A 27,587-nucleotide genomic window follows, 5' to 3' on the forward strand; every position below is an offset into this window, starting at 1 on the left:
TGAATCCACTTGTTTTTTGTCAAGTTGTTGATCGAACCGAAAGCTGCTGTCCCCATCTTTTTGTACCACTTCTGCCATTTGATTCTATCTGAAATTGTAATTGAATCAGTCGGGGCCATACACCGTTCTCAAATTGTTGTTTTTCAACAGATGTCATAGATTTAGAACTTCTTGAAGGAAGAAATGGGTTGGATTAATATCGTTTTGGAGTTTTATTGAACAACGGAGCGTTTTTATATCAATTCCTGCATCGGTGTTTTGAACTAGAAATTCATTGGAAAGAAAAAAATCGTTTTTTGTAACCGTTTGTTTTCCATAACTCTTCCAAAGTTTTTGCGTATCAGGATTATTCTCATTGTGGAGTTCTACGTCTGTTTTAATTTTTAGGAAGATCGGCTTTTTTCTTAGTTGAATTGTTTATCTTGTTCGAGACTATTGATCGCGTTCACTTTACGTTCTCCCCTTGTTCTTTTCGAACAAAGGTTGTTTTTCCTTTGAGCTTTCTCGTTTGTTTTTGGAATCGTTCAAACTGTTAGCTTTCCTTGAATGAAGTTTGCAATACACTCACAAATGAATCTGATGAAATCTTGAGGATAATGTAGAAGAAAAGCTTGTTGAAGTTTTTGTTGAGATTCCGAATGAGATACAGGGAATAATAGTTCTATGCGTTTATCCTGAATTTTACTAATACGAGCACAACTGTTCGGTACAAAAAATTGAGTAAAATGAAGTTGCAATTGAACAACATCTCAGCAAATCCGGTGTAATTGTTCTCGAATCAATCATAAGTTGAGCATATGGTTATCTTGCGTCATCATACCGCTGTTTTAGTTGTTTTCCAGGACCTAGCTGTCTTCTTAATATATTCATGTGCTGTACTTGAACAATACAATGTGAGTGCTCTGCAGCTCCGCATCTGGTTGATTTCGATGACTTCCGGCTGTTTCAATAGCGTTGAATTCTTCCGATTTGGAGAGGATGTCCAGTGAATCATGGAATTTTGGCAAGTGTTTCGTTCCGTCAGCGGTAAAGGTATCGATTAAATCAAAGTCCACAAACTGAATGAATTCGATGTCTGCAACTGATTGAGTTATTGTATCGTAAATTGCTTATTGTGAGTGTTAAATTTGATCAAACAAGGGTTGAAAGGTTTCATTTTCTTGTTTCCTCTATGATGTTGATCGGAAATTTCCAATTACTGTATTCTTTGAAGGTCCAACAGCTGATGTTTTCTTCGCAATCCTCATTTGGTTTTGGTTCCATGTCTATTTTATCGTCGATATCTTTAAACAATGAAAACATGCTGTCAGTATGGTAATCCAACTTGGACGAGGGAATAACTTTTCGGAAGGGAATGGTTTTCTGTCAGCTGAGACGGGATCTTGAGCCATCTATGGCTTAAAGGTGAACCTAGTAAAAGATGAGTTTTGCAAGCAAAATTGCGAGAACTCGGATAATTAAGGTTAACTGAAAGGTGTAAGCGGTAACAAATAATGACAAAAATAACTTCAAAAATAGCCTTGTTGTATGGCGTGGGTGACTTCATTTCTTACTAAGTAGAGGATGTTCTTTGTTAATTGTTGGGAATTTTGATCACGTAATTACTTCTCAAAATTGACACTTCTCACTTTCAATTGACTTTTGCTTACTTTAATTGAAGGAGATAAGGTCAACTGAGGACATCTCGCCCTTATTAACGGTTCTTCGAGGGCTAATTTAAACAACACATAGGTTATACAATTTCTTCTAAATTAAAATCTAACATCGCAGCAATTAGTGAAGAAACTGAAATTTCTCTTCCCTGATCTTAATGTTTTTTTCAGCCTTTTTTACAATCTGCCAGCTAGGTTTTAATGATTAAATCAAGAGAACTGGATTGAATCACGAGCGCTTTTCTGGGCAATTCAGTAAATTGTGTACTAAGGTACAATCAACAGTTTTATTCGACAGAACCTGACATTTGAACTGAACACAGTTTATGTATTTGTCATGAGACATTCATTTGCCAGCAAATTCTTTGTCAATGCTAACTAGTGCATTTCGTAATGTTAAACAAATTGTACTTTGAGAATCTTCGTCAAAAAAAGAGTATATCGTGCTCATTGTTATTTTCGGACTTTTTCGGAAATTTCTAACTCAATGCTGTAAATGTTTTGCAAAATCAGATCCCAAAACTCCAAAGAGCAGGCCAATGATATCTCGCTATCGCAGCTATTAAAACCTAATATTTTGCATCCACGAGAAGATACTTGCAAACCCAACGAAATACGCAGTCACTTGGTGGCCAAGAATTGAGGAACCGTCAATGTTGCTTAACCCTACATGGAATTGTTCAGTTTTGACAGAAGATTGACCTGCAAAATTAGATCCCAATGTCCCCACGTCGTCACCGAGCTCTTTCTCTGTCTCGTGTTCTTTTCCTAATATACAAAAGTTGGCATAGTTTATTGGTGTTGCCCGCTCATTGAGTGGAAGAAATAAATTTATTGCACATTGCGAACTCAATAGGACCTTATGGCAGTGCAAAATCTGGCGCTGCTAATTTTGGCACTTTTAATACTTGCACGTGTTTGTTGTAATTTAAGTTTTGATTCATTTTGATATGCTTCAGTGCCCAAATCGGACTTCCTCACGCGTGCAGTATCTCAGCTATCAGTCAGCAAACACAGCAGGGCTCCCAGCTTGTCAGATGTATCGGTAAGTTGTCCCTTCTTTCATCGCGTGATTTTTTGCTGACTTCAATTCTTATGTAAATTTGATCCGCCGCAATTTGTAGTTAGTTGCAACAGTTTTAATAGATCTCAATACAAGGAGGATCGGTGATGTGCGTTTGCACATATTGTTCTGACCTCTGTTATCCACTTTTTAACTTAATTATGCCAAATGAAGAAGAGATAGGGAACTTAAAAAAAATCCACATGCTGTTCGAAAATAATTGGTGTAGGACTTAAAAATCGTCATAAACTCAAACCAATAAATGAAGTAAATAATGCCGCATTAGAGGGACGATGAGACCTGCCATTTTTCGTTAATGGATTTCGAGACAAGACATTAAATAATAATAATATAAATTGTTTAAGGAACAGAGAGCAACAATATAAAGGTTATTTACTAACAATGCTAAACTTAGGTTATGGAGTGTTTGTCCTGTAAGAACACCTAAAGGCAGGTTTGCCTCGTCGAGTGGTGTCTTTAAGCAGCAAATTTTTGCCTTCGTTAAATTATGAAAAGTATAAACAGATAAAAAGTTCAACACTTTTTGTTTGTTTTTTTTTTCGCCAAAAATTGAATGGGGTCCTTGAAGTTCAATTTAATGTCAATAGTAATACCTAGATATTTAACAAGATTTTGCATTTTAATGCGTTTTGTTCAAGGTGGATAGGATTCTTAACAGTTTTTAATAGCCGCCCTCATCTTCTCGGCCGGCTATTATAGCGCTCCTATTTTTTTTTACGACTCGAGGAGGAGTATTGGTTTTCTCTCGGTTTTTTTTACGACTCGAAGAGGAGTATTGGTTTTCTTAAGGTTTTTTTTACCGGAAGTACCATTCGTTCAGACGATAGTTTGACCTAAAAGCGAAATCAAGTAAAATTGCCATGTGAACTAATTTTTCTGAGCGAGAGAAGTTTTTTGATCATGTGCTGCGTTTAGTGAATGACTTTTTGACTTTGAAAAGTAGTTTTTGACTGAATGAGAGGTATTGATAACCGTTTTTAGCCGTTTTTTCGTCTAATTGGCCTAGTTTTTTTGCTTGTAATTAAAAATTAAAACAAATTTTAGATTATGCTTTCAAATTTGCTGAGATTTTATGCTGCAGGTACTCACGAAACAGGGTACTCGTGTATTTCTTCCAAATAGCCCTTTGATTCTGTAATTCGTTGAGTAAAAGTAATAGTAACTAAAACGTAAGAATTTCCAAAAAGAAGAAAATGCAAAGGTATTGGTTATTAATAGCCGCCCTCATCTTCTCAGCCGGCTATTATAGCGCTCCTATTTTTTTTTTACTTCGTCGAATAAAAAAATTTTCGCTTTACCTCATTTTGCCGCTTTTTCAACATTTTGCGTGATATCTTTTTGTGATATGTTTTTGACTTCTCTAGGCTAGTTTCTCTTTTCTCTCATTCTGCTGAAAGTGATTTTGAACATCAGTTGCTCAGCAAAGCAATTCAAAATGAACAGAGTCAGTATAGAAAATTGAAGGCAGAAAATTGAAACAGCATAAACCCATAAAGCCCAATTTTAGATGCCCGCTATTTGAACGTCGTTCCTATAAGTCTTAGTTACCATCTCTAATGCTTATTGGTATTGATAGTAGCCCCTGTAGCGTCTCTCTAAGAAACAGAAGTACGTTATGTTCAACTACGAAATGCCATCAAAATAAATCGGACTTAAAAAAATGTTTTTGTACAAAAATCTTTTTTTTTCAATATCTTCTATTCTTTCAATCCCAATCATGCTTATTGGAATCAACGGCGGCTATTTTCCGGCAATCTGCCGGGTATGTTTACATTTTTCAGTATGCGTAATGCTTCAAGTATCAGTGATTTTAAATGACTAATCAAGTAGGGGAAAATATTTATTCCATTCTCGGATATGATCTTGTGAAGGAAAAATACCAGAAATTTAGTTAATACCATGTATTAAGATTATTTGTTCAAGTTTGTTGCTCTTTTTTGTAAGATTTCTAACGCGCTGCAAAAAAAGAGTCAAAAAGACCGCAACCTCGTTCAAGGCCTACAGGACAAAAAAATAATATTAATTAGGGCCAAAACTCAAAATCTGTTAAAAATCATGTTAAGAAAGTCAAAAAGCATCACATAAAACCTAAACTAAACAAATTAACCTTAATGATGAACCTTAATAGTCCTTAATGAGACTGGTTAACAAGTCGACAAAAAGAGGAACGAAAAAGCTGCAAACTCCAATGCATTGAGTTTTTGTAAACCAAATAATTTCAAGTCGTAACATCCATTTGCTTTTATCTAACAGAATACTAAATTGATTTACATTTAACTCCTCTAAAGCCAATGAGGCCAGTTCATAAGTAAGATTAAGTCGCGTGACCACTGTTACAGTGTTAAAACCATTACAACCATAAGCTTTGAACTGAAAAGTTTATATGTTAAGTTTGACGTCATTTGTCATTTATGGGCTCTGCTAATGAAAGGACTACGTGAAAAAACAACAAAATTAGTCAAAATTTTGGCCAGTATCAAAGACTGGTAATTTTGATTTAAAAACACATAGTCAAAGTCATAAAACCCAAGTTGATTTTTCAAGTGTCAATGCTTCAAACAAAAATGGATGGCAAGTGTCGATTTTAGGACTAAGATATAAATTGCCAAACATTGATACAAGTTCAAAAATACGCAGATGTTTTTGAAGACATAATTTCGAAGTCATTAAAAGATAAGCTATCAACTGAAGGCATTAAATAGTTACACTTCCATAGAGAACCAATGACACCTGCTAAGCTTTTACGTTTTAATGAAAGTTGATATGAATTGGACCTCATTTCAACGTTAATGTGACTTAACGCTAGTGTGATAATAAATTAAATCATTAGTCGAAACATATAAACCCTGAATATCCGTTTTGTTTGTTTAGAAAGAGGATGGGATCTGCCATTAATGCGAATAAGCTACAAGTTAACTGAATTCAGAAAGGAGCAGAGTTCAGAAATTCACTGTTATTTTCTAAATACATAATCAAAAGTACTAATAAGAGCCATTAGGTGTACTCTCTAGTCATTATGCAGCTTCTTATACCTATTTAGGAAGCCAATTTTACATATGATTAACTAATGCATAAGACTAAAAGACCAACAAATGCACGCAAAACTCGAGCATTCCAATCTCAAATTTAGGAAAACTCATTGTCGAAGCCATTCAAACTGTGAGCTATTCTCTGAAAACAGTTTATGTTCATTGGGCTTTGTTTGAACGGAAATGAGATTTGTCATCAACAGAGTCTGGATATGAAAATTGACTTGTATGTAACTGACATAAAAAAACTGTGTGAACACACGGAATCCTTCTGATTGTAAAATCCACGATGATGCCAAGTTTAGCTCTGCTACTGTTGCTATCCTAGTGAATCGCTTAATGGTTCTAAATTTTAGCGTAATATATAATTTGGCAAAAAAATCAAAAAATGAATTAAAATGAGGCAAAAACCACGTTCAATTTTAAATTTTAAACCTCGACAAGTTTTAAAAACTTTTTTAATTAATTATTTTGTACTTGGAGGGTTTTTTTTAGTTTTACCACTCGCAACTTCCTTCGGCGGATGTATCAATAGGTCCGAAATTGCTGAACAACAAAACAAGTGCGTATATCGTTCCTGACTCCATTGAGGTCGGGTCCGAACAATAATTTTCAATTTTTGAAAGCAACAATATAAACACGATCCATAGTTTGATTTATAGAATCCAATATGATTTTGAATATTGCTCTGCTGTTTGACAATGCTGCTCTTCGAAGTTCATCTATGGTTTTATCAATTAGCTGTTTGGTTGAAATGGAAAGAAGTGGTTGGCACATAATTGGTAAATGGTAATATCACTTCTCTCTGTATTTGGAAGTTTTCACGTTTTTTGTTATTATAGCTAAGCTGAGCGTAACTATATTGCGGCGATCTTGAAGGACCTTTAAAGGAAAATATATGACTCCCATTTAACGATCAAGCCGGAAGTACTATTTGTTCAGGCGGCGTTTTGACGTAATTGTTAATTGTTATATAGATGGCAGTTTTAGCCGTTTTTTTGTCCATTTGGCCAATTTTTTGTATTGTAATTTGGTTTTTCGTAGATGTAAAATCTGATCGTTGCTGCGTGATTATGCAACCATCTGAAATTGATGCCAAAGGATTTTGAGAGTCTAATAGTGCGTTTCAAGTGCAAAAGTGGCACATATTTCTCTTTTTTAAGTCAATTTTTGGCTTTTTTTAATTAGTTTCTTCATTATTGGATCTTTGAGCCAACTTTTTTTAAAACCAAATGGGTAAATATGGCGTCGTCTTTATGATAATTCCTGAATTGATTGCCTCTTTTTGACCTGAGGCATTTTTGTTTATAAAATTACACTCCAAACATACATACTAATCCGATTTTGGCGGCTTTTATCGACGTTTTCTAAATTTCTTGTTTGTATTTTGGGTTTAATTACTATAATTACTACTAGAAAGTCTTTTTTGCCGCATCAGTTTTTTTATTTTCCTGTGATTGAAAATTGGTGTTTTGCTTCAGTGAAATCCAATGAAATTCAGTGATAACTTCAGTGAAATTCAGTGAAATATATATCCAAACTTTTACTGTTTCGCAATTGAGCTGTTTGCACTTCATACTGAGACAGGAAGATGGCTATTTAATATTTTTAAGCTTTTATTGCTTAATACTGAAAAAATCCAGTTTTGTTTTTCACAATATATGTATTCCCCACAATCTAGCATGTTTTCTAACATTTTTCTAAGACCTAGTTTTATTCGTCCTGCCTTCGTCCTTCAAAATTTATTGATTTAAACTAACAATTTGTCTTTTTTTATTTGACTTTTTGAAATTGAGGTTTTTTGTAGCTGTGTTGATTTTAATATATTTTGGCACTGAGATTTTGCTAGCTTCAGTTTAAATACTTTTTGATTGAAAATTTTTTCTGCGAATATTTACAGGACTAGGCTTTTGGTAATATCTATTTTTTGTCTGTCTGCCAAGTATTTTACGAGATTGATTTTGACCTGATTATTTTTTCCATTGTTTGGTTTTATCGTGTTCATAGGGTTTTAAAGTGAGAACTAGTGTGCGAAAGTTTTATGGTTACGAAATGATGGCACTTTTTATGTTGTCAATAGTTTTCAATTGCGTACAAAATTTTGATAATCGCTCGCTTTTTTATATACAGATGTAACTTAATTTTTTGTAATTTTTTAGTTCAGTTGGTTTTATGGGCCATTTAATGTTTTTGATTTATTTTTGTAAGTATCTTTTGTAAGTAAATTTTTTTTTTCACAGAGACGATTCTTCGAGTCATTTCCGGTGTTCTTCCGGCTATGTTTTTGTTTTTCACAGGAAGTAGCTTTGTTCATGCTGCATTTTGACCTAAAAGAGAGAGTGAGAAATTTGCCGTAATGAACAGATTTTTTGCTAATATTTTTGCTAAGTTTTGTGATCTTGAACTGCGTTCAATGAATGACTTTGACTTTGAAAAGAGTTTTTTGAGAGAATGAAGCATATAGATAGCCGTTTTTTTTCGTCTGTTTTGATTGATGCTGCATTAATATGTATCCCTTCTAACTTGATACCAAAGTGTTTTTGTGAGTCTAATAATGAGTTTCAATTGCACTATCGGCACATATTTCTCATTTTTCCGTCAATTTTTATAAGCAGTTTTAGTTTTCACTTTACTTTTTCCGAAAGTAAATTTTCTAAACCATATTAACAATTACGTGCACGTTTTTCTGTGTTCAATTGAATAGTATGGGATGTTTGTAGGTTTATTGCTGCTCAATGAAATCAATTAAAGATTTGATGGCACATACTTGCAAAAATTTTACATCAATTTACAGTTTTTTTGTAGTTTTTACTTTATTCTCATGTTTTAAGTGTCTTTCAGTGCGTTTAGGTGTCGCTAGGGTTCTCAATTGTCTGTGTTCAATTGAATAATAGGGGCTGTTGGTAGGGTTATTGCTGCTCAATGAACTCAATTAAAGATTTGATGGCACATACTTGCAAAAATTTTACATCAATTTACAGTTTTTTTGTAGTTTTTACTTTACTCTCATGTTTTAAGTGTCTTTCAGTGCGTTTAGGTGTCGCTAGGGTTCTCAATTGTCTGTGTTCAATTGCATAATAGGGGCTGTTGGTAGGGTTATTGCTGCTCAATGAACTCAATTAAAGATTTGATAGCACATACTTGCAAAAATTTTACATCAATTTACAGTTTTTTTTGTAGTTTTTACCTAATTCTCATGTTTTAAGTGTTTTTCAGTGCATTTAGGTGTCGCTAGGGTTCTCAATGAATAAGCAAAGATTTTTAAGGTGGACTGAGAAAAGGTTTTTGATGTTTTCCAATTTTTAGAGAATATTCAAAAGTTAAACAGGTTTTTCGTATTTCGTCTTTTAATTATTTTCTGTTTGCTCTGTTTTTCTCCTTTTCATTCCCACCACTTGATATTCATTTGGACACAATGAAATCATACGTTTCCAAGAAGAATTTTTTATCATTTGCTTTTTCCCTGATAATTTGTTTCCTCAGTCTGTTGTTTCAAATTGAGTGATATGAAATTAATAGTTTCATCATTTAGTGGTTGGCTAGGGTAAAAGTTCTATTTTACTTCGAGTCGATTCCAGAGTCTTCCGGCTATGTTTCGTTATAATTTTTTCATGTCGCTATCTTCAAAACAGCAATTTTGTTGAGATTTTCATAACGCTTTTTCACTCTTTTTTGATGCGTTCATGTGAGTGACGTCAGTTCTTTAAATAGTTGGCGCTGATTTTAAACTGAACTGTGTGAAAAGTTTTCCGATCAAAACTGACTTATCTCGGTCTATACTTTCAACTTTTAACTTTATTAAGGTCGCATGAGATTACTATATCCTCTTTCAAAGTCCAAATAGGTCTCCTGTATAAATGTTAATCATAAAGCATGGCGACCAAAATAGAATGACGAATTAGAATCTTAGCAACGAACTTTTTGGTTTGAAAACCCCTTAGTCTTTACAAAGGTTCGCAACGGCATCAACTCAATTGTGTATATGTGTATATGTTGCTATCTATATTCCACATCGCGAAAGTCTTTTTCGCAGCTATTTCGGCAATCTGTCCTCTATGTTTAAAAAAAATCAGTCGTTAAATGGATAGATAACTCATAATTATTTGGCATAGACGACAGTTTTTCAAGAATTTTCTTGATAGAGTTTTGTGCTGCTGTATTTTAGAATTATACAGTAACGGAGAACTACGATGAAGATTTACTGAGAAATTTTCGACACTCGGTCAAAAACAAATTTGCCCAGGTGAGAGGATTAGTTTTGGAAGCGTTTTGTCATTGTTTAACACTATTTACTCTCTAACGTCATGCTGTATTCGAAAGTTTAATACTAACTAATTTTCTTGTATTTCTGTACTTAACATGATAATTAATAACAGCTGACTCTTGCCAACTCCCAGTTGAAGATCCTAAACTACCGAAGATTATTGTTTTTTCTTAACTAACTGCTCCGTCATTTGGATTGCTTAAAGGCGTTTTTGCTAGTAAATTGTATTTATAACTAATTAAGATATTCTGCCTTCATTGCAAATGCAGAACAACCAGGAATCGAATCATTCGGCTGAAGTAAAAATGGACAATTTTGCCCGAATTCGGCAGTTTTTGTCTGTTGACTCGGCTTATGAAGATCATCGGAATTCGGTGCTAAATAGGATCAGATCACCTCCCCCTGCCTATCAGTACCAAGACCCACAAATTACTGAAATGGCTCCGCCTGTCGAACGAAGGTACCCAAAACCAAGCATGGGGGTTAAAAGAAGTCAGAGCAAGTTGATCCGGCAGAAAACAGTGGACCAAAAAAGTTTCCTCTCAAAGAAAAAACCATGTGACGCAAAAGGTGTCCGTTTTTTCACGGACAGTGAGCTGTCAGAATCATCGTGTAGCAATTTGAACAACAGTAATGCCAGCTCCGTTTTCAGAAGCAAGGAGCGAGATAGTAATCCTTGCAGTCCTCTCTTTTCAATATCATCTTCTTCCTGTTCGAGTACCGGGGTGTCTGAGTGTATTGGTCATTTCATTCAGTCTGAGAAAGATAATGATCCAGGGAATTGTTTCCTTTTTACCCATGCGAATATTTTATTTTAGTTGAACGTTTGTGTCATTATAAGGGCAAATATTAGATGTCCTTGCTAATGCACCATTATGAGTAAAAATCACATATGATCGTAATTCTCCGCGATTTACGGAACCATTATTAATAGCCGCACTCATCTCAGCACGCTATTATTGCGCTCCTTTTTTACTACTCGAAGAGGAGTTATGTTGATATGCTTTTAACGACTCGAAGTGGAGTATTAGTGGAGCGTCTTTCTATGACTCGAAGAGGAGTATTGGAGAAGTCCTTTTTAATCACTTTTATTGGAGTGAATTTAGAGCAGGAAATGAATTATTTTTTTTTTGGAATTAAATAGTTTTCTCAAGCATATTAACGAGAAATTGTTTGTTTGCGAGCATGAATATATTATAATCATATAGTAGAATTTTTTGCTTCTAATTCTTCGGTTTTTTAGTTCTAGGATTTATGTTCAATTGTTTATTTAGGGTTGTTGCTAGGGTTATTGTTATTAAGATAAATCAATGAAAGGTTTGACAGGACACATTAACATATATTAAATTAGTCCTTTCTGCAGTTTTTTATAGTATTTACTTCTTGCTCATGTTTTAAGCTTTTCCGATGCTTTATTATTAATTAAAGTTTGTTTTAGTTGATGTAATTAGGCTAAATTAAATATTTACTTTTTAGGTTTTCATGGTTTTTCGCCTAACTCGTATGATTTTTATACTTTTCTCATGTTTTTTGATGTTAAATTGTTTAATTAGAGTGGCTGTTACCGTTTTTGTAATTAAGTGAAAGCTTTTAAAGGTTTTTTAGCACATAGTTTCATAAAATATACTGATCAATTCGGCAGTTTTTTGTTTTTACTTTTTCTCTTGAATTAAGTTTTTTCCAGTGCGTTTGTGTGTCACGAGGGTGCCTAAATAATAATCAGGGACTCTTTTTGAATTTGTGTTGACGACAGTAATTTGGAGAATTTTTTGGCAAATATTATTTCTGAAAAATGTTTATGCAGGTTTTAGATTTCGTCTTTTCCGATAGATTGATTTTTCAACATTTTCGATAAATATCGCTGTTAGGTTTTCCGATCACTTTATTTTCATTTGCGGTACACAATTATATCACACAAGACAATATATTAAAAAGAGTGCTTTTGGAGTTGCAACTTATCAAAAGTTGATTTCGGAGTCTTCCGGCTATTACGATTTTGGTGGAGCGTCTTGATGGAGCGGTTTTTTGGTCGCTAATTTTTTGGAGTGTTAAAGCAGGATGTAAAAGTCAATGCCGCACGTGAAAAGTCAATACCGCACATGTTTTTGTCAAACGTCTGAACAAATTGAAGAGCAGAGAGAAGTGATTTTTTTATTATGCCGCGTTTTTGAGAGCGAGAAAATTAAGTGTGAAAAAATTCGCGAGTCGAGCAAAATTTTTTGATATCGTGCGGTTTTTTTGAAGCACTTTTTTAGTTTTCACTTTACTGTTTTTTGTAAAGTGGTTCTTCTGTACCATAGTAACAATTAATTGCACGTTTAGGAGTTTTTTGACCTTCTAAATCTTAGTTTCATTTGCTATCTTGAGCTATTTTTCTGTCTGCGCAGTGTTAGACGTTTTGATGGCGGCCTTTTCGTCTCTTCAATTTTAAGTTTGTTTTAGTTGATGTAATTAGGCTAATTTTGTACATTTTTCTGTTTTTCACGTTTTCATGGTTTTTTCCCTAATTCTTCTGGTTTGTTTTTACCTTTCTCACGCTTTGTTATGTTCATTGGTTGAATTATGGCGGCTGGTAGCGTTTTTGTATTTAATTGAAAACGATTAAAGGTATCATAGCACATAGTATCATAAAATATACTGATCAATTTGGCAGTTTTTTCTTGTTTTTACTTTTTGATCTTGATTTAAGTGTTCCATTGCGTTTGGGTGCCACATTCCTGCCTATGTAATAAGCAATGACTGATCTTGAAAACTGTTCTTGTGTTAAAAACAGTTATTAGGGCTTAGACATTTTTTCAAATATTTAAAAAATTAAACAGGCCTTCAATTCGCCCCTCAATTCTTTTCCGTTTGCTCGATTTTTCTCCTTTTCAAAGTATCGTTGGTTATGTTTCTGATCAATTGTTTTTCATTTGCGGAACACAATTAAATCATTCAGGGCAATGTATTATAAAGTAAATTTTACATAATTTGCTTTTTACCTGATATTTTGTTTCCTCGGCTTGTTTCAACTTGAATGGTATAATGAAGTTTTTATCAATTAGTGACTGATTAGGTTTCAAGTTATTGTTTACTTCGAGACAATTCCGGAGTCTTCCGGCTATGCTTTTCTAATCGGTCTAGTTGTTTTGAAATAGGATGCAGAAGTCAATGCCGAACGTGCAAAAATTGCAATTTTTTGTTCAATAAAAATGAAGAACGGAGAGAAGAGAGAGAGAGAGAGAGCGAGAGAGATAGAGGTGTTTTTGTTCATACCAGCTTTCGAAAGAGCGGAAAAAGTAAGAGAAAAGTTTTTTGCTAAGCGTAAGAATTTTTTCAAATCGAAGCAGTTTTTTTGTTAATTTTTTTGGAATTAAATAGTTTTTTTCAACCATATTAAAAAGAAATTGTTTGTTTGTCAGCAATTTTTGACAGTCTCAATCATATTAAATATGCAATCCTAAGCTATTTTTGTGATTTTGCCGTTTCAGACGCTGTTTACCGGTTTTGTATTGTTTCATGTTACTAGTGTCCTAGGTATTTTTTGGTTGCAAACAGCTTGTGTGTTGGTGTTTACGGTCTTTTCATTTGGTTACTAACAAAGGAAGTTTGTTTTAATTGAAAAAATAGGCTTTTTTGCTTAATTTTTCTGTTTTTGAAGTGCTTCGCCTATTTCTTCTGTTTTTCAGTTCCAGGTTTTTTTTTTAGATGTTCAATTGTTTATTTAGGGTTGATGGTTGGATGTTTTTAAGTAAAATCAATGATAGGCTTCATGGGACTCATTTTCATATAGAAATTAGTCCTTTCTTCAGTTGTTTGTAATTTTTTTTTACTTCTTGCTCATGTTGTGTTTTCCGATGCATTTGGATGTCATGTGAGTGCTCAACAAAACAGCAGAAACTGTTTCTTTAGGTGTGTTGCAAGAAGTCATTGAGAATTTGCAAGTTATGGGCAACATTAAAAAAATTTAGCAGGTTTTTTAGATTTCGTCCTTAATGTAGATGTGTCGTTGTTTGTGTTTTCCTATCAGGTGATTTCCATTTGTTGTGTTCAATCAAATTATACCAGACATCAATTATAGAATATAGAACATGCTTTTGGAGTCGAAAAATTTCCAAGAAAAAATTGTCTTAGTTTACGTCTTCCGTGATGATTTGTTTGCTCAGTTTGTTGTTCCAAATTGATTGATGCAATTAAGTTAATAGCTTTACCAGTTATAGGTTCGCTTATTTTTTCAAGGCAGTTCTGGAGTCTTCTGACTATGTTTTTTGTCGAATAAAAATCTGTTTAGCTTTACCTCATTTTGCCGCTTTTTCGGCATTTGCATGAAATCTTTTTGACTTCTCTAGGCTAGTTGCATTCTTCGCTCAAAGCATTTTTAAACAGAACTTGATATGCAGAGCACTCTATAATCAACGGAGTCATAAAAATCAGTTTTTTTTTGTTTTTCTGTACTTTCAAGCCGAACTATGGGAATGAATGGCGGTTATTTTCCGGCAATCTGCCGGGTATGTTTTCAACGCTATCGCAATTGCTGCATTCATGAGATTGAACTAGAACCATGAAAGTGATCAACCAAGCAAGTGTTCTTGATGGGTGTTGAGGAAACGGTTCCTGATGGTAAAATAGTGAGACACGATGAAGTAAAAGGCGATGGAGTGAAGCGCAACTGTAACGCCATGAGGAGCGCGGTTGAAGATTACGCAATAGAAGGTGAAGATGATGAAGTAGATTGTGGGAAACGTGTACCTGAGCCTAGTAGCTATAGTGGCCCGGACAGTGTTGTCACAACTAACAATGCTGACCAGAGTGCCACTGCTCTTGTTTGTAGTAAACAACAAGAGCATCCTTCGCCAGTAGCTAGAATCAAATCGTCTAGCACTGACAAGACTTGTGCCCGGAATAATAACACGGTACCAATAATACTACTGATATTGCTTTTAACTACATTTGAAATTCATTACTGCCTGTTGTGACTGATTGTCAGAATGATTGGGTTTTATTTTCCATCACATTAAATTGGTTGATTATTCAATTGTTTTTCAGTTGTTTCTGTTTGAAAACGTCTGCACTAAATTTTGCACAAAAATTAGCTAAGGTGTATTTTGTTGAATTAGCGTGTAAATTTGAGTTATGAAAGAGCGTTCATGGATTACTGGAGCTTTGTTGATATCGTAAATAGCCGCTGTCAGCCTCTCAAAAGCTATAATTTAGGCGCCCTCCATACAATGCAAAAGATTTAAATTGTATTGGTGAGCTGTCTTTTTTACCACTCGAAGAGGAATTATGCTGATTAATTTGCTCTCGAACGAAGTTTGAGGCAGTTGTTGTAAACATGTGTCTTTTTTACCGCAAAATTTTCGCTTTACCGTTTTTGCTTTTATTCTAGAAAATTCTTTGACTTCTGAAGTGACTTTCACGCTTCTCCTTATTTTTAGTGATCTCATTTACTCTCATTCCGAAATAAAAATTTGCTGCTAATATAGAAGCGATCGTGAGGCGTTGAGTCTGAAAGCCGTTGTAGTTTACCCGTAATGTAATTGCCCCCGGCTTGTGAGAGCAATTCATGCGACATTAGTTAGCTTAGTTTCTAGTTGTTTAATAGGTGAGTTGTCTTTTCACAGGATGCAAAGTCAAATGCGGCGTGTGAAAACAGGTGTTTAGTTCAATCTGCTGAAAAAAAAGTATGGCTTTTCGGAAGCGTTTTTTCTTAAATTTGACTCCAATCAAAATTAGCTCAAAACAATTTTTCAAGCATTATTTGGCTAGTTATAGTATGTTTGAAAGCCTTTTGGCGATCTGAGGCAAAGATTAGAGTTTTAGATGGTATTTTGAGCTGTTTTTGCAATCGGCACTGTTGAACGTTTATTAACGCTTTACAATTGTACAATATTCAATTTTTGTCTCTATTTGGTTGAGGTTAGTTTTTTTCATGTATTTTGGGATCTATTGATCTGATTGATGTCGATTTTCATTTGTGTCTGTTAAAGTGAACCGAGTTATGTTGATCAAATTTTGTTTCCCTCCGTATTTTAATAATTTTTGCGTATTTCTGATTTTGAGCATTTTGCAATAGTTTTTTGGTGTTCCCTGGTTAATCGGGAGCTAATTAATAGGTTTTGTTACTATGAGGTTACACTTTTGTTTCCGTGTATATTTAAAGAAGTTTTACTTATTTCTGGTTTCGAGCTTTTTGGAATAGTTTTTTTTGTTCCCTAGAAAAATAGGGAATTAATTTAGGTATTGTTACCTACTTTTTACTTTTACTATTATTTTCTTATATATTTAATAACAAATTTTTAATTGTGTGATTTTTTCGATAGCTTTTTAATTATTGGTTATGTTGTCCATGACAGGCATTGGGTGGTCATTTATCGAGCAGGAACAGGACAGTATGAATGGGTTATCTGGAAAAATTTGTTGGAGAGCAGCGTTAAGCTTTTAAAAAAGAATTTTGTGAAACAATTGTTCCTCGTATCGATTTTCTCTGTGTGTACCGTTTTGCATTTTTTTCAATTGATAGTTGTTTACAGAATGAAAGCTGTCTTTTTGCAATTTTTCGCTTGAAATTGTTTCATTGTCGCAGCTTAAGATAAATGATTTTTTATTATTGTTTAACATATTTTGTTTAGGCACGTTCTCTTAGTGAGGAGTTGGGTGGGGCCTGAGTAATTATCTACTTTGTGTCGTTTACCGAGTCTTTCGTCTATGTTTCTAAGATATGTTCAATGTTCTGTGCTTTTCACATCCATGAGAAGTCACATTATAATTTCTTTTACTTTCGGTTTTTGGGAGAGAAATTGATGTTTGACTAAACGTTTGGTTTTTGAGAGGGATTTTTTCACTTGATTGAATTTTAGTTTCTGAATATTTCTGTTTAGTGTTTTTAATGATACCTATTCCTGTTTGGCCTTTTTGCAATGGCTTGAACTCCACAACGGGCCTGTTGGCACCATTATTGAACAGAAGCATGAGCCATCAGACCAATAGACAGTAAAACTCAAAAACCAATAGAAAGTTTTTGGCCATTAGAACAATAGAAAGTTTTTGATATCTCAAAAAAGTCAAAACTGAAAAATTTTACAAGTTGGGTCTGAAATAACGTATGTATCGTACTTACTTGTATCAACAACAGCAAATGGTGCCATAACTTGAAATTTACTCTGTGAACGTTGACTTAAATTACTTTGATTAGAGCAACCATATTGTGTTTAGAACCATTAGAAACTGTTACAAAGAGCAGTTGTCTCCAATTTAGGCTATACTTTTATTAATCATCGTAAATTGTTTTTGCGTTAAGTTTTTGCTAGATCTTTGAACTGGCAAAGTTCGCAAGTTAGTTGAGCTTTCTTATAAGCAGGAGAACTATCATTGACTGAAGCCTTACAAACTTAGGTACGAGATTGAATATAGTTTTTCACTAAGGATATTCTTAACTTCAGACAAACTAAAGTTAATCCTTTTAAACGACCGGGCGACTAATAATTTTGACAAGATTGTTAGTCAATTGGAACAGAGTGAAGAACGAGGCAGGCGTAAAATTGAAAACCAGGCTGTGAAAATTAGGTTCTTCCTGAGCAGCCGCAACATTTGGTCCGCGGAGCCGGACAACAACAACACGAACAGCAACGAATCTTCATTTTTATTTGGTGGACCAGAACGAAACGTTACGATGACTAGAAAGAGCCCTGAAAGACATTGAAAACAACTTTATTGGAAGATGTCAGGCCAATTCAAGATATTAGGGAAATAGCAAGTTGACCTAGTCAAGTTATTCTCCAGACTACTTAGTTATATGGCTACCTCACTCACATCAAAAAGATGAAAGCAGAAGGGACTTATAGATTTCCTTCAAGACCTACGACAATTTAGAAGACAACAGAAAATAGCGTACGTTAGAAGAATAGGTAAAGTTTTGAGATGGGTAGTTGACAAAATACCAGTTCAGATTTTGAACATTGTCGGATCTGAATGATCATCGACTTCCGAATGATCATCGAGTTTCAAAGCCTCGAGAAACCGAAGGCAAGTACTTTCACATCAAATGCCAACGATTCTGCAAATTCAAAGAATCTAGAATGTCCACTTAAAGATGAACAGCACGCAATCTGGAATGGCGAGAAATTCAGGTCAATGAAGCTAATGAACTACGAGAAGCTGTGCTGAATTTCAGACTGTTTCAACTCTGAGACCTGGTTGTGGTTCAAAAATTCCAAGAGTAGAACTTGAACGTGTACGTGCAGTGTGCCAAATTGTGGCAGACGACAGATGAATCTTGTGCACCGCGACTCCTCCAAGTGGTGCTATATAAACTGGTAAACAGACTTCAGCCCAATTTTGCTAGCAATGTGTGAGTCGGGATCCGCAGTCTCATTAGTGGACAACTCAATTGTTTCCAACTGTCAACTACAAGGCCGGAAAGCGTACTTATCAATAGCAGAAGTTCACGGATCACAAGATGTCAAGACTGAAATAGTGGGGGTTACTGTTTCGGCCATGACAAGTCTCGACCATTGATATAAGTGAAGTTCTATGAACACGAAAAACAAAACTGAAGCTGGGTGACCAAATTGTTGAGCTACAAACATTGAAAGACCGATACCTACATGTGAGGAACTTGCTAAATCAGATCTAAAATTTGAATGTATTTTAGGTTATCCTTAGCAAGATTGTTACATCCGTCATCCTTTAGAATTCAAGAAATGGGAGACAAACTGGACTATGCACAATAAGATCAGTGGCTGGGCATTATTTGATCCGCTACCAGCGAAGCAACTCTTGGTACAACAGCGATCTCAAAGCAGTGACAAATTAGCAAGCCAGTTGAGTGACTGATGGGATATTGAGTCCTAAACCTCAAACTGCGATGTCACCGGTCATTCGAAAGACAAGCAACGAGCGATCAAGACCTTAGAGCAAACAACTCAATTCAACGGTGAGTGATACGTAGATAGATTTCTGTTGCGAAAAGACAAAGTTGCCGAACAACTTTTACTCTGAAACGCGACGACTCAAATCACTTGAACGACGCCTACATAAAGATGAGACGCTAAAACATCGATATCGTGATGTCATTGATGCCCAAATCAAAGCAGGATAAGTTCGGAGAGTCGACCAAACTGAAATGAATGACACCCGAGAAACTAAATTGATTTTTGCAATAGCACCGAGTCATCAATCTGAGGGGGCAACGCAGAAGCAAGTCAGAAGGGGGCAACGCAGCAGCAAAATATCAAGGTGTGGCACTTAATGAGGATCGGCTATCTGGACTGGACTTGCTTCAAGGTCTTGCGATTTATTTTTCGCTCCCGAGAACTTCAAATAGCATTATCAGCTGATATAGGAGCTATGTTTCTTCAAATTGCTATCCCAAGAGAAGACTACCCATATCTAAGATTTCTCCGGCGAGAAGATCCAGAGCAGAAGATGGCATATTGTCACAAGAAACGACATGTTTTTGGTGTTAATGGTTCGCCGATTTGTTCAAATTTTGCTTTGCACGAAGTGGCGAAAGGTAGTGCCGTAAAGGTCGAAATTCTCGTCAGAACTGTCCAGCGAAACTTTATGGACGTCTTCCTTAAGTCGATCAAGACCCCAAAAGAAGCAATTGAAGTTTGCCAGAAGGTCAGAGAGGTCCCCAGCAAAGGTGCGTTCAAATTGACGAAATAGATAACAAGTGACGAAGAAGTCAAGTCACAGATCCCAGAGGCAGACAAGTTTAAAACCTTGGTAGCTGAACCACAGTCATCCTAAATCCTTGGACTAAACTGGATTGTGGACACTGATGGTCTCCTGGTCTGTCGTGGAACTGAACAAAAAATTCCAGCAAAAGTGACTGAGAATTGTGATATCCTTTGTCTCAGCAGTGTTCGACCCACTTCGGATATGTTCACACTTCACTACACGAATGCGGTTTCTAAGCAGTTGGTCAGCATTGGGTTGAGTAATGAGACAGAGTTGTCAGCAGAACACTCAAAACTGTTCAGCGATTGATGCTCTGAGTGGAGAAAAGTAAGGTCGATGTCAATAAATCGACTTTATTTCGAAAACAGATTCACAAATTTGAGTCGTCGTATCTTTACAGATCCATCAGAGGAAGTATTGTGAATCGTGTCATATCTGCGAAATGAAGCAACGTTAAAATGACCCTATATAATAGCGAAATGCTGTGTAGCGCCAATTAGAGATATGACAATCCCAATAGAATTTCAATCGGCAGTCTACGGAGTTCGACTCAGAAAGCATACTCAACGAGCACGATGTCGAAATTGACAAAATCTATCGTTGGACGGATTCATCAACTGTCCTACAGAGGCTGCAAGCAGCGCAAAGGTAACAACAAGTCAAGTGTTTGTTGCGAACAGTGGAGAAGAAATACCGGAAAGCTCATCAATGTAGACACGACAAATGTATAGAAAACACTGCCGACTTAGGAAGCCGAGGCATTTCCCTTAAAGTACTTATAGAGTCCTCGCTGTTAAAGAGACCGGGACAGCTACAAAGTGATGAACGAAAGTAGCCGAAGCCGTGGTCAGGAGCTCGGAATTGAGCAACTTACCAGTAGCTGATCAAAGTACTGTATCAACAGTCAGTTAAGCAACCATTAAACAGATACCGCTATTGCAGCTTTAATCGAATCACGAGCCTTGTTTAAAACTGCATGAGGATCAAGACGAAGCAGAAGTGACTTCTGAAAGCAAATGAGATTCATGAAGTCAAATAAATATTATTTTATTCGTTCGAAGTGATTTCTTCCTAAATATGTGTGTTGTTGAAAAGTAACAGTAAAGAGATACCCAGAGTATTGAATCTCTCTCAACTGCCACCTTTTGCGGAAGAGGATGGCACAACTAGAGTGAAATTTCAATTAAAACATTTAAAGCTCGATTACAATGCGAAGGACCAAATATTTCGAACAGAAGCATCCAGTCGTACAGCTTCTGTTGAAGAGAGCTCATCGTGGCAACCTACACAAAGGCAGAGAGCATGCGAGGAAAATTATTCAACGAGAGTTCTGTATCACTGGGTTACAAAATGCCCTAAGGAGAATCAAGCCGCCGTGTATCCGTTGTAGACACAGGAACGCCAACCAAATCCACGAGGTCGAACTGATGAGCATGTGTTCCCATTCACCCATACCGGAATCGAATACTTCGGACCCATCGAAGTCAAGTTCCTTTGAGGTACCTTGAAGAGATAGTGCTGCTTTTTCACTTGTCTAACAACAAGAGCAGCACGCATCGAAGTTTCAGTCATTGGACACAGAGTTATGTTTAGCTACTGTGACAAGATTCCACGCATGACGTGGCTACCCGAGTTCTGTCATCAGCGACATTGATACGAATGTTGTTGGAGCAGCTAAGGAACTGAAAGCATTCATGGAAGACTGGGAGAAGGCTAAGATCGAAAGTGGCCTAGCCCAGGAAAGGATTGTATGGAAATTCAGCCCTCCTCCAGCCCCATATATTACCGGAATCTGAGAACTGATGTAAAGTAGCAAAAAAGTTATCGCAATCTTAGACAACCGAAGCCTCACGGATGAGGTAGTCTGTACAACAATGTGTCTTGTTGAGAAAACTTTAATCGCAATACTTGACAGCAGTAAGTGACGACACTGAAGATCTGACAGCCCTTACACTCAATCACTTTTTATTGCGGGGGGAAAATGCTAGTGCTCATTTCATGCCATCCAGCGAACGGTACCATGTTCTTAGAAAAACATTCAAATTGGCTCAATCATTTGAGAGCAATTCGCCCGACGTTAATCGGTTATGTTTCTATTTTATTCTGTTCACTATTGAGGCTTTGGTTCATTGGGCCATGAGGAATGCGACCTCCTTTTTGTCTGCTCTTGAGGTCTGTTTTGCCCTTGTTTTTGAAATTATTTCTGTTTTCTTATCACCTAATATCATTAATGACAGATTGGATTGGTTGCTAATGAGGCATAAATGAGGCTAACGAACCTTATTAATAGTTTGAGTTATTAGCTTTTAATTTTCGTGACTTTTTCAAAAATTTATGTAATTTTTTTAAGTTTTTCGAGTATTGGTTGTTAATTGCTCTCAAAGGAAGTTTGTATCAATTGTATTGGTCCTCTGGCTCTTTTTATGCGATTTTTGTGCTTGACCGATTTCTCCTCTGACCCATTTGGTTTTTCGTCCTCAAAAACGGAATAACTGGTAGCGCGCAGCGGGCATTAAGTTCTCTTTCAGCTCGCTGTCGTCTAAGTATGCGATTCACATTAACTGTTTTGGAGACTATACTTTTGATGTGATCTTAGAGGTAGACTCACCCGTCCCCAATATCAGCCCCCACCCCCTCACTTCCCACCCCCACCCCCCCCCCCCCCCCTACTCATGCACATCGTTTAGTCCGAAAAGCCCACATGCAGCCAAAGATCTCCCTCCCACGGTTGCCAAACACAACAACCCCTCGCACTGTTGCCCCTCCCATCAGCCCCTCCACCACTGCACCCCTTCAATTAAGTAAGCTAAAGCTAGCCTCACTGAAATTTATCTAGCTACTGACAAAGCCAACCGGTCGTTTGAGCGCCATTCGCCCGACGTTTCGTTAGTTTCATTAGTCGGTTTTGTTTGAGTTTGTCTCGTTTGTGATGTTCTCCGTGTAGTCTTCTCTTACTCAAAAAAGTTTCATTTCCCTTTGGATTTATAGTACGGTGTTATTGTCGTCAATTTATCGGCTTCAGCTGTTAGCTATCGCATTCAATGACTTAGCTTCTTTGTTTTTGAGAGGTTTTGGTTAAGTTTTGAATTTGGCCTTCATTTATTTTTGTCGTTTTTTCACCTAATGGAACTGCTAATGTTTTGTGACTTTTGTTTTTTGTTTTTTTTTGTAGTGATTGATGATTTTAGTATCTGTTTTCCTTTGTTCTGCTATATTTTAAAAAATTCGTGAACCTTTGATGTCGTTTTACGCAAGTCACCAATTTCACGTTTGATTTTTGACTTACCTCGCTCACTGTTCCATCTGAATTAAATTTGAAATTCTTTCACAAATTTTACGCACTTTTGTCCAAGGTCGAAATCAAAGGAATTGGGATAAACCATTGAATCCCGGGCACTAAGACTTATTGTTTGAAGACTTAAGTGCATTAAGTTATCAACGAGTTCCGTAGAGTATAATGCTAACTAGTATTGGTATCAAGTTAATTGCCTTTTTTTAGAGACTGATTTCACCATTTTTATTGACTGTAATGAAACTGTGAACCAAATTGAACAGTTTTTGACACTTAAGAAAAATTTCGGCTGTCGTTAATTTTTCTCCTTTTCTCTTTTCGGGCAGTTTACGTGCTATTTTTACTCTTAGCTAGCATCTCTAATGCTTATTGATATTAAACAAGAGTATGTCAATCTACGAGATGAAATCAAATTAGTTAAAACAATTTGAAAATTTGTTTGTACAAAAATATTTTGTTTTCCACTTTCTGGGTTATACCAATCGGGGTTATGGTAATCAATGGCGGCTATTTATCGGCAATCTGCTGGGTATGTTAAATTTAAATACTCCGGTGGTTTTTTGTGTGCGTGACCTTTGACTTGTTTTAAAATGCAGCTCAGTGTGATTGGACTAAATTAAGTGGAGATATGAAGGAAGATTTATGTCGGCTTACTAATTCTTCACATGCATGCTGTATGTTTGCCATTCACTCTTTTAAACGTTTTTTTGAAGATGTCATCCGACTGTCTCACAATTTCTCATCATTTGGTTTAAATTTGATTTTAATAAAGTTATAGTTCATAATAAAGTAAAAAGATAATTAGAGACTTAGAGAAAAGTAGCATAATTCAAGATCAAGGACCCATAAATTCGTAAAAACAGTAGAACATTAGCGTAAAAGTCTCAAATCTGAACATGTTAACTCTATCAGCTGACTTCTATTTGACCTCTTCTCTTAAGTGATTTGATATTATTTAGAAATTTAAATTTTAGAGTCTTTAAAAAAGTACTTAGTTTCTCTTAGAAAAAAGTCACGTGAGACCGGATGCTGTAGATATCCAACTGTTTCATTTTGACTGTCCTTATTCTGTACGCTTTCTAACCCTTTTTATATATTTTAACCCTTTTTATATATTTTAACCCTTTTTATATATGACCCTTTTTATATATGACCCTTTTTATATATGACCCTTTTTATATATAACCCTTTTTTATATATATATTTGGGAACAGAAAATGACAAATTTAACTATTAATTGGTACAGCAGCAATAACTTTTGGAGTTTCACTTTTGTATGATTGTTTAATTGTTTAAAAGCCTCTCAACGGCTATTAATTAGGTGCTCTCCTTTTTCTCATTGGTTTTACATAAGTCGCCACTTTTCAAGTTTGCGTTCTGACAAACCTCACTCTCTGATTCAAGTGAATAGATTTTTGAATTGATTTAGCAACTTTACTCAAATACGTTCAAGGTCAGAAGGCGAAAACAAGAAATCAAAAGAAATTGGATAAACCAATAAAGCCCGGGCACTAAGAATTAAATGTTTAAAGACTTACTACATTAAGTTATTAAAGTACATATGCGTACACTGTTTATTGGTATTATTATGAAGCTTATTGTCCTCAAATAGAGAAACTGAATTCGCCAATTTTATTGAATCTAATGAAACTTCGGACCAAATTACAACAGTTTTTGACTCTTAAAAGAAAACTAGGCTGTCGCCAATTTTTTCTCGTGCGTTAAGTTATGAAAGTTCTTTAGAGTATACTGCTGCCTGCCAGTAGGTTTACGCCTATTGTTTTCCATTTTAAAAGGTGAATTCACCATATTCATCTTATCTACTGAAACTGCAGAAGAAATTAAAACACTTTTTAACACTTGGAACAATGTTAGACTGTGTTGAATTTTTCTCTTTTTTTCTGCTAGCAGTTTCAATCCCATCGGCTGTCAAAGAGGTCAACGGCTGCTGTTTTTCGGCAATCTGCCGGCTATGTTTTGTCCAGAACACATTGATGTCCCCATTATTTTTGACACATCGGTGGGTGTGATAAAATGGCTGAAAATATTCTTATTTGGTCCGCTTTTAAAAATGTTGCTCCGGGATTGTTTTACATCAAAATTCAGTTTTCCCGATAGGTTGAGCTACAGAGTAAACAAGGAGACTCGGTAATGTGCCTTCGCACATACATTTCCGACCCCGCTCATCTACATTTTTCACTTAATTGTCTACCAAGTGAGGTAGAGATAAAAAAAATCAACAAGTCCTTCAACGAACTACTAAATGAACAAAATAATCTACGTAAGAGGGCCGATGAGACCTGTGAGTAGCATAATATAACTATAAGAACAAGTGGCGATAAAAATCAGATAATTTCAAATATTAATTACGACCAAAACTCAGTTAATTACGACCAACGGTAACAAGTCGACAAGAAATGAGCAAAAGGGAAAAGTTTAATAAAACGTTGCTTTTTTGAAAAGAATTAATGTCAAACTGATTAGAAACATTATGCATCAAATGAAATCATTGAGAGATTCTTTTATGCCTCCATAGAGAGTGATTGAAACCTTTCGTTATCCTGGATATGTCATTCCACTACTAAAAGAACAACAACTCCAAGCAAAAAGAAAAAATTTGCACGGAAAAATGTGCGCGAAAAAACTTGCACTAAAACTATGTCCCAGCCAATTAACCATTAAGCAGTTCGTTTAAAACTTTAAAACATTTTGATCGCCTTTCCGTCAAACGATCAGAGAAACCCCCATTAGTGGGACACTGTCAAAAGAAAACGAAAACATATATAAATGGGCGAATATGCAAAAATCACGAGTGCTTTATGAAAACTGGTTATACCTGGAACAAAAACCAGTTGAGAAAATAAAACCGTTATAAGGAGCAGATTTTAGTTCAATAGATAAGGGATGTGACTTGAGATGCTATGCTACAAGTTAACAGATATGATATTGGCAAATATCAGAAATCCATTGTCTTTTTTAAAAAAAAATACAAATGATTTCAAAATTGATTAACTTTTTACTAAAAGATTAGACAGTTTATCTTGCAACTTCTTCGAAAACTAATTGCGCCTGTTATTAATGAAACTAATCATAAAACTATAAAACAACATCAATTAGAAGTATAACTAAAAAAAACTTCACAAACAGCTTTACGAAATCACAGTGTTGAGGCCATTAGATTTATTAAAATATTAGCCGAGAAAAAATTAAATCTTTATTTGCGTCTACTTCTTACATCATAGTCGTTTTTGTAAAGCAATTATCTCAAAATGACAGCACAAAGAACCACAAATTTTGAAAAGTAACTAATTTTCAAAAAATTCAGAAACAAATTTCCGAGCCCTGAAGACAGTCAAAACGTTCAACCAACAGAAAAAATATTGTTTGTTTCAACAATTTATTAATTATTATCTCTCAATGATAAGGCTAAGTTACGAAAATGTTACAACATTGTAAAATACGAAGGAAAACAGAAACCAGGACAAAAAGGGATAAGCTGAAGATTAGTTTTACTTAAAATATTTTTAAAAAATTTCCAAAATCATTTTTAAAAAATATTTAATTCGAAAGTCAATGAAATAATTAGCTATATACCGATATCAGATGCGTTCATTTATGTATCTATCGTTGGCTACTGAGAACTTTAATTACCCAATATTTGGCATACAACAACAAAAATTAACAACAAATACAAGTCAAAAATTTAAAACTCTACCAAATTCTGAAAGAGAACGGTGTCGCAACTCTTAATACCATGTTTTGAAAATTGTAAATATGTTCAGTTACAAAATAAGTAGAGCTTTTTCAGTTAGAATGTTAAGTAATGTGACAATTAACAAATGAACGAAAAACAACAGCAAAAATGGGCTATGCTGCACAAAAATCACAAAGTTTTATGAAAACTCGTAGTACCAAAACCAAGAAGCCGATTTTAAAAAAATACGCCACAAAGATTGCTTTGTATCTCATCCGAAAGAAAGTTTGGCCTGTTTTTACTGAGAATACGCTTAATGTTGACAGAAGTAATATAAAAAAAAAATTGGCAAGTTCAAAACCGAAATTTCCTTCAAAGAATATACATTCAATGACATAAGAGACATCAGGTAACAACCACATTCGTGGTGCAGCTTCGCTTACACTTCACGAGGAAGCCATTTGGATCTTGAATGACTAAGTAACCAGTCTGCAAAAAGAATAACAAACACATGAAGGCAAAACAAGAATTCATTTAAAGTTTACTAAAATTCGTCTTCAAAGCGATTAAAACCAATATGATCTCTGAAAACATACTCGGCCTTATTTTTACGTAAATGTGAGCTGTCATTAATGCAGCCGTGATTAAACTTTTTGTCAGTAATTAACATTAAAAGAACAAAAGCAAAATATTTTGAAAAGGCAGCTCCAAAATAAATTTAAAAAATTTCTGATTGTAAGACTCCATGATAATATCAAAACTATCGTGATTTTGCCGCGCGTCCGGCGAACCACCTAAGTGTTCCAAATTTTTGCGAATGAGACCAATTGTTGAGTGAACAAAATGATGCATTTTGTATAATAAAATTATCGAATTTTAATTCTAATAGACTAATAGGGCGTCGAGTTT

The 27,587-nt window shown here is 35.2% G+C and overlaps 1 protein-coding gene across 1 annotated transcript in view; it reads left to right on the top strand.

The window, feature by feature from the left end:
• LOC142338076 (uncharacterized) overlaps window positions 1-27,587 on the top strand; it is a 200,544-nt gene that overhangs the window by 73,883 nt on the left and 99,074 nt on the right. The window contains exons 9-10 of the mRNA XM_075387709.1: window positions 2,612-2,697; window positions 9,931-10,008. Of these exons, the coding sequence (XP_075243824.1) occupies window positions 2,612-2,697; window positions 9,931-10,008 (164 nt within the window). The remainder of the gene's footprint in view (window positions 1-2,611; window positions 2,698-9,930; window positions 10,009-27,587) is intronic.

This window comes from Convolutriloba macropyga, chromosome 4 (assembly GCF_964194025.1).
Source record: "Convolutriloba macropyga chromosome 4, txConMacr16.3, whole genome shotgun sequence".
NCBI classification, from domain to species: Eukaryota; Metazoa; Xenacoelomorpha; order Acoela; family Convolutidae; genus Convolutriloba; species Convolutriloba macropyga.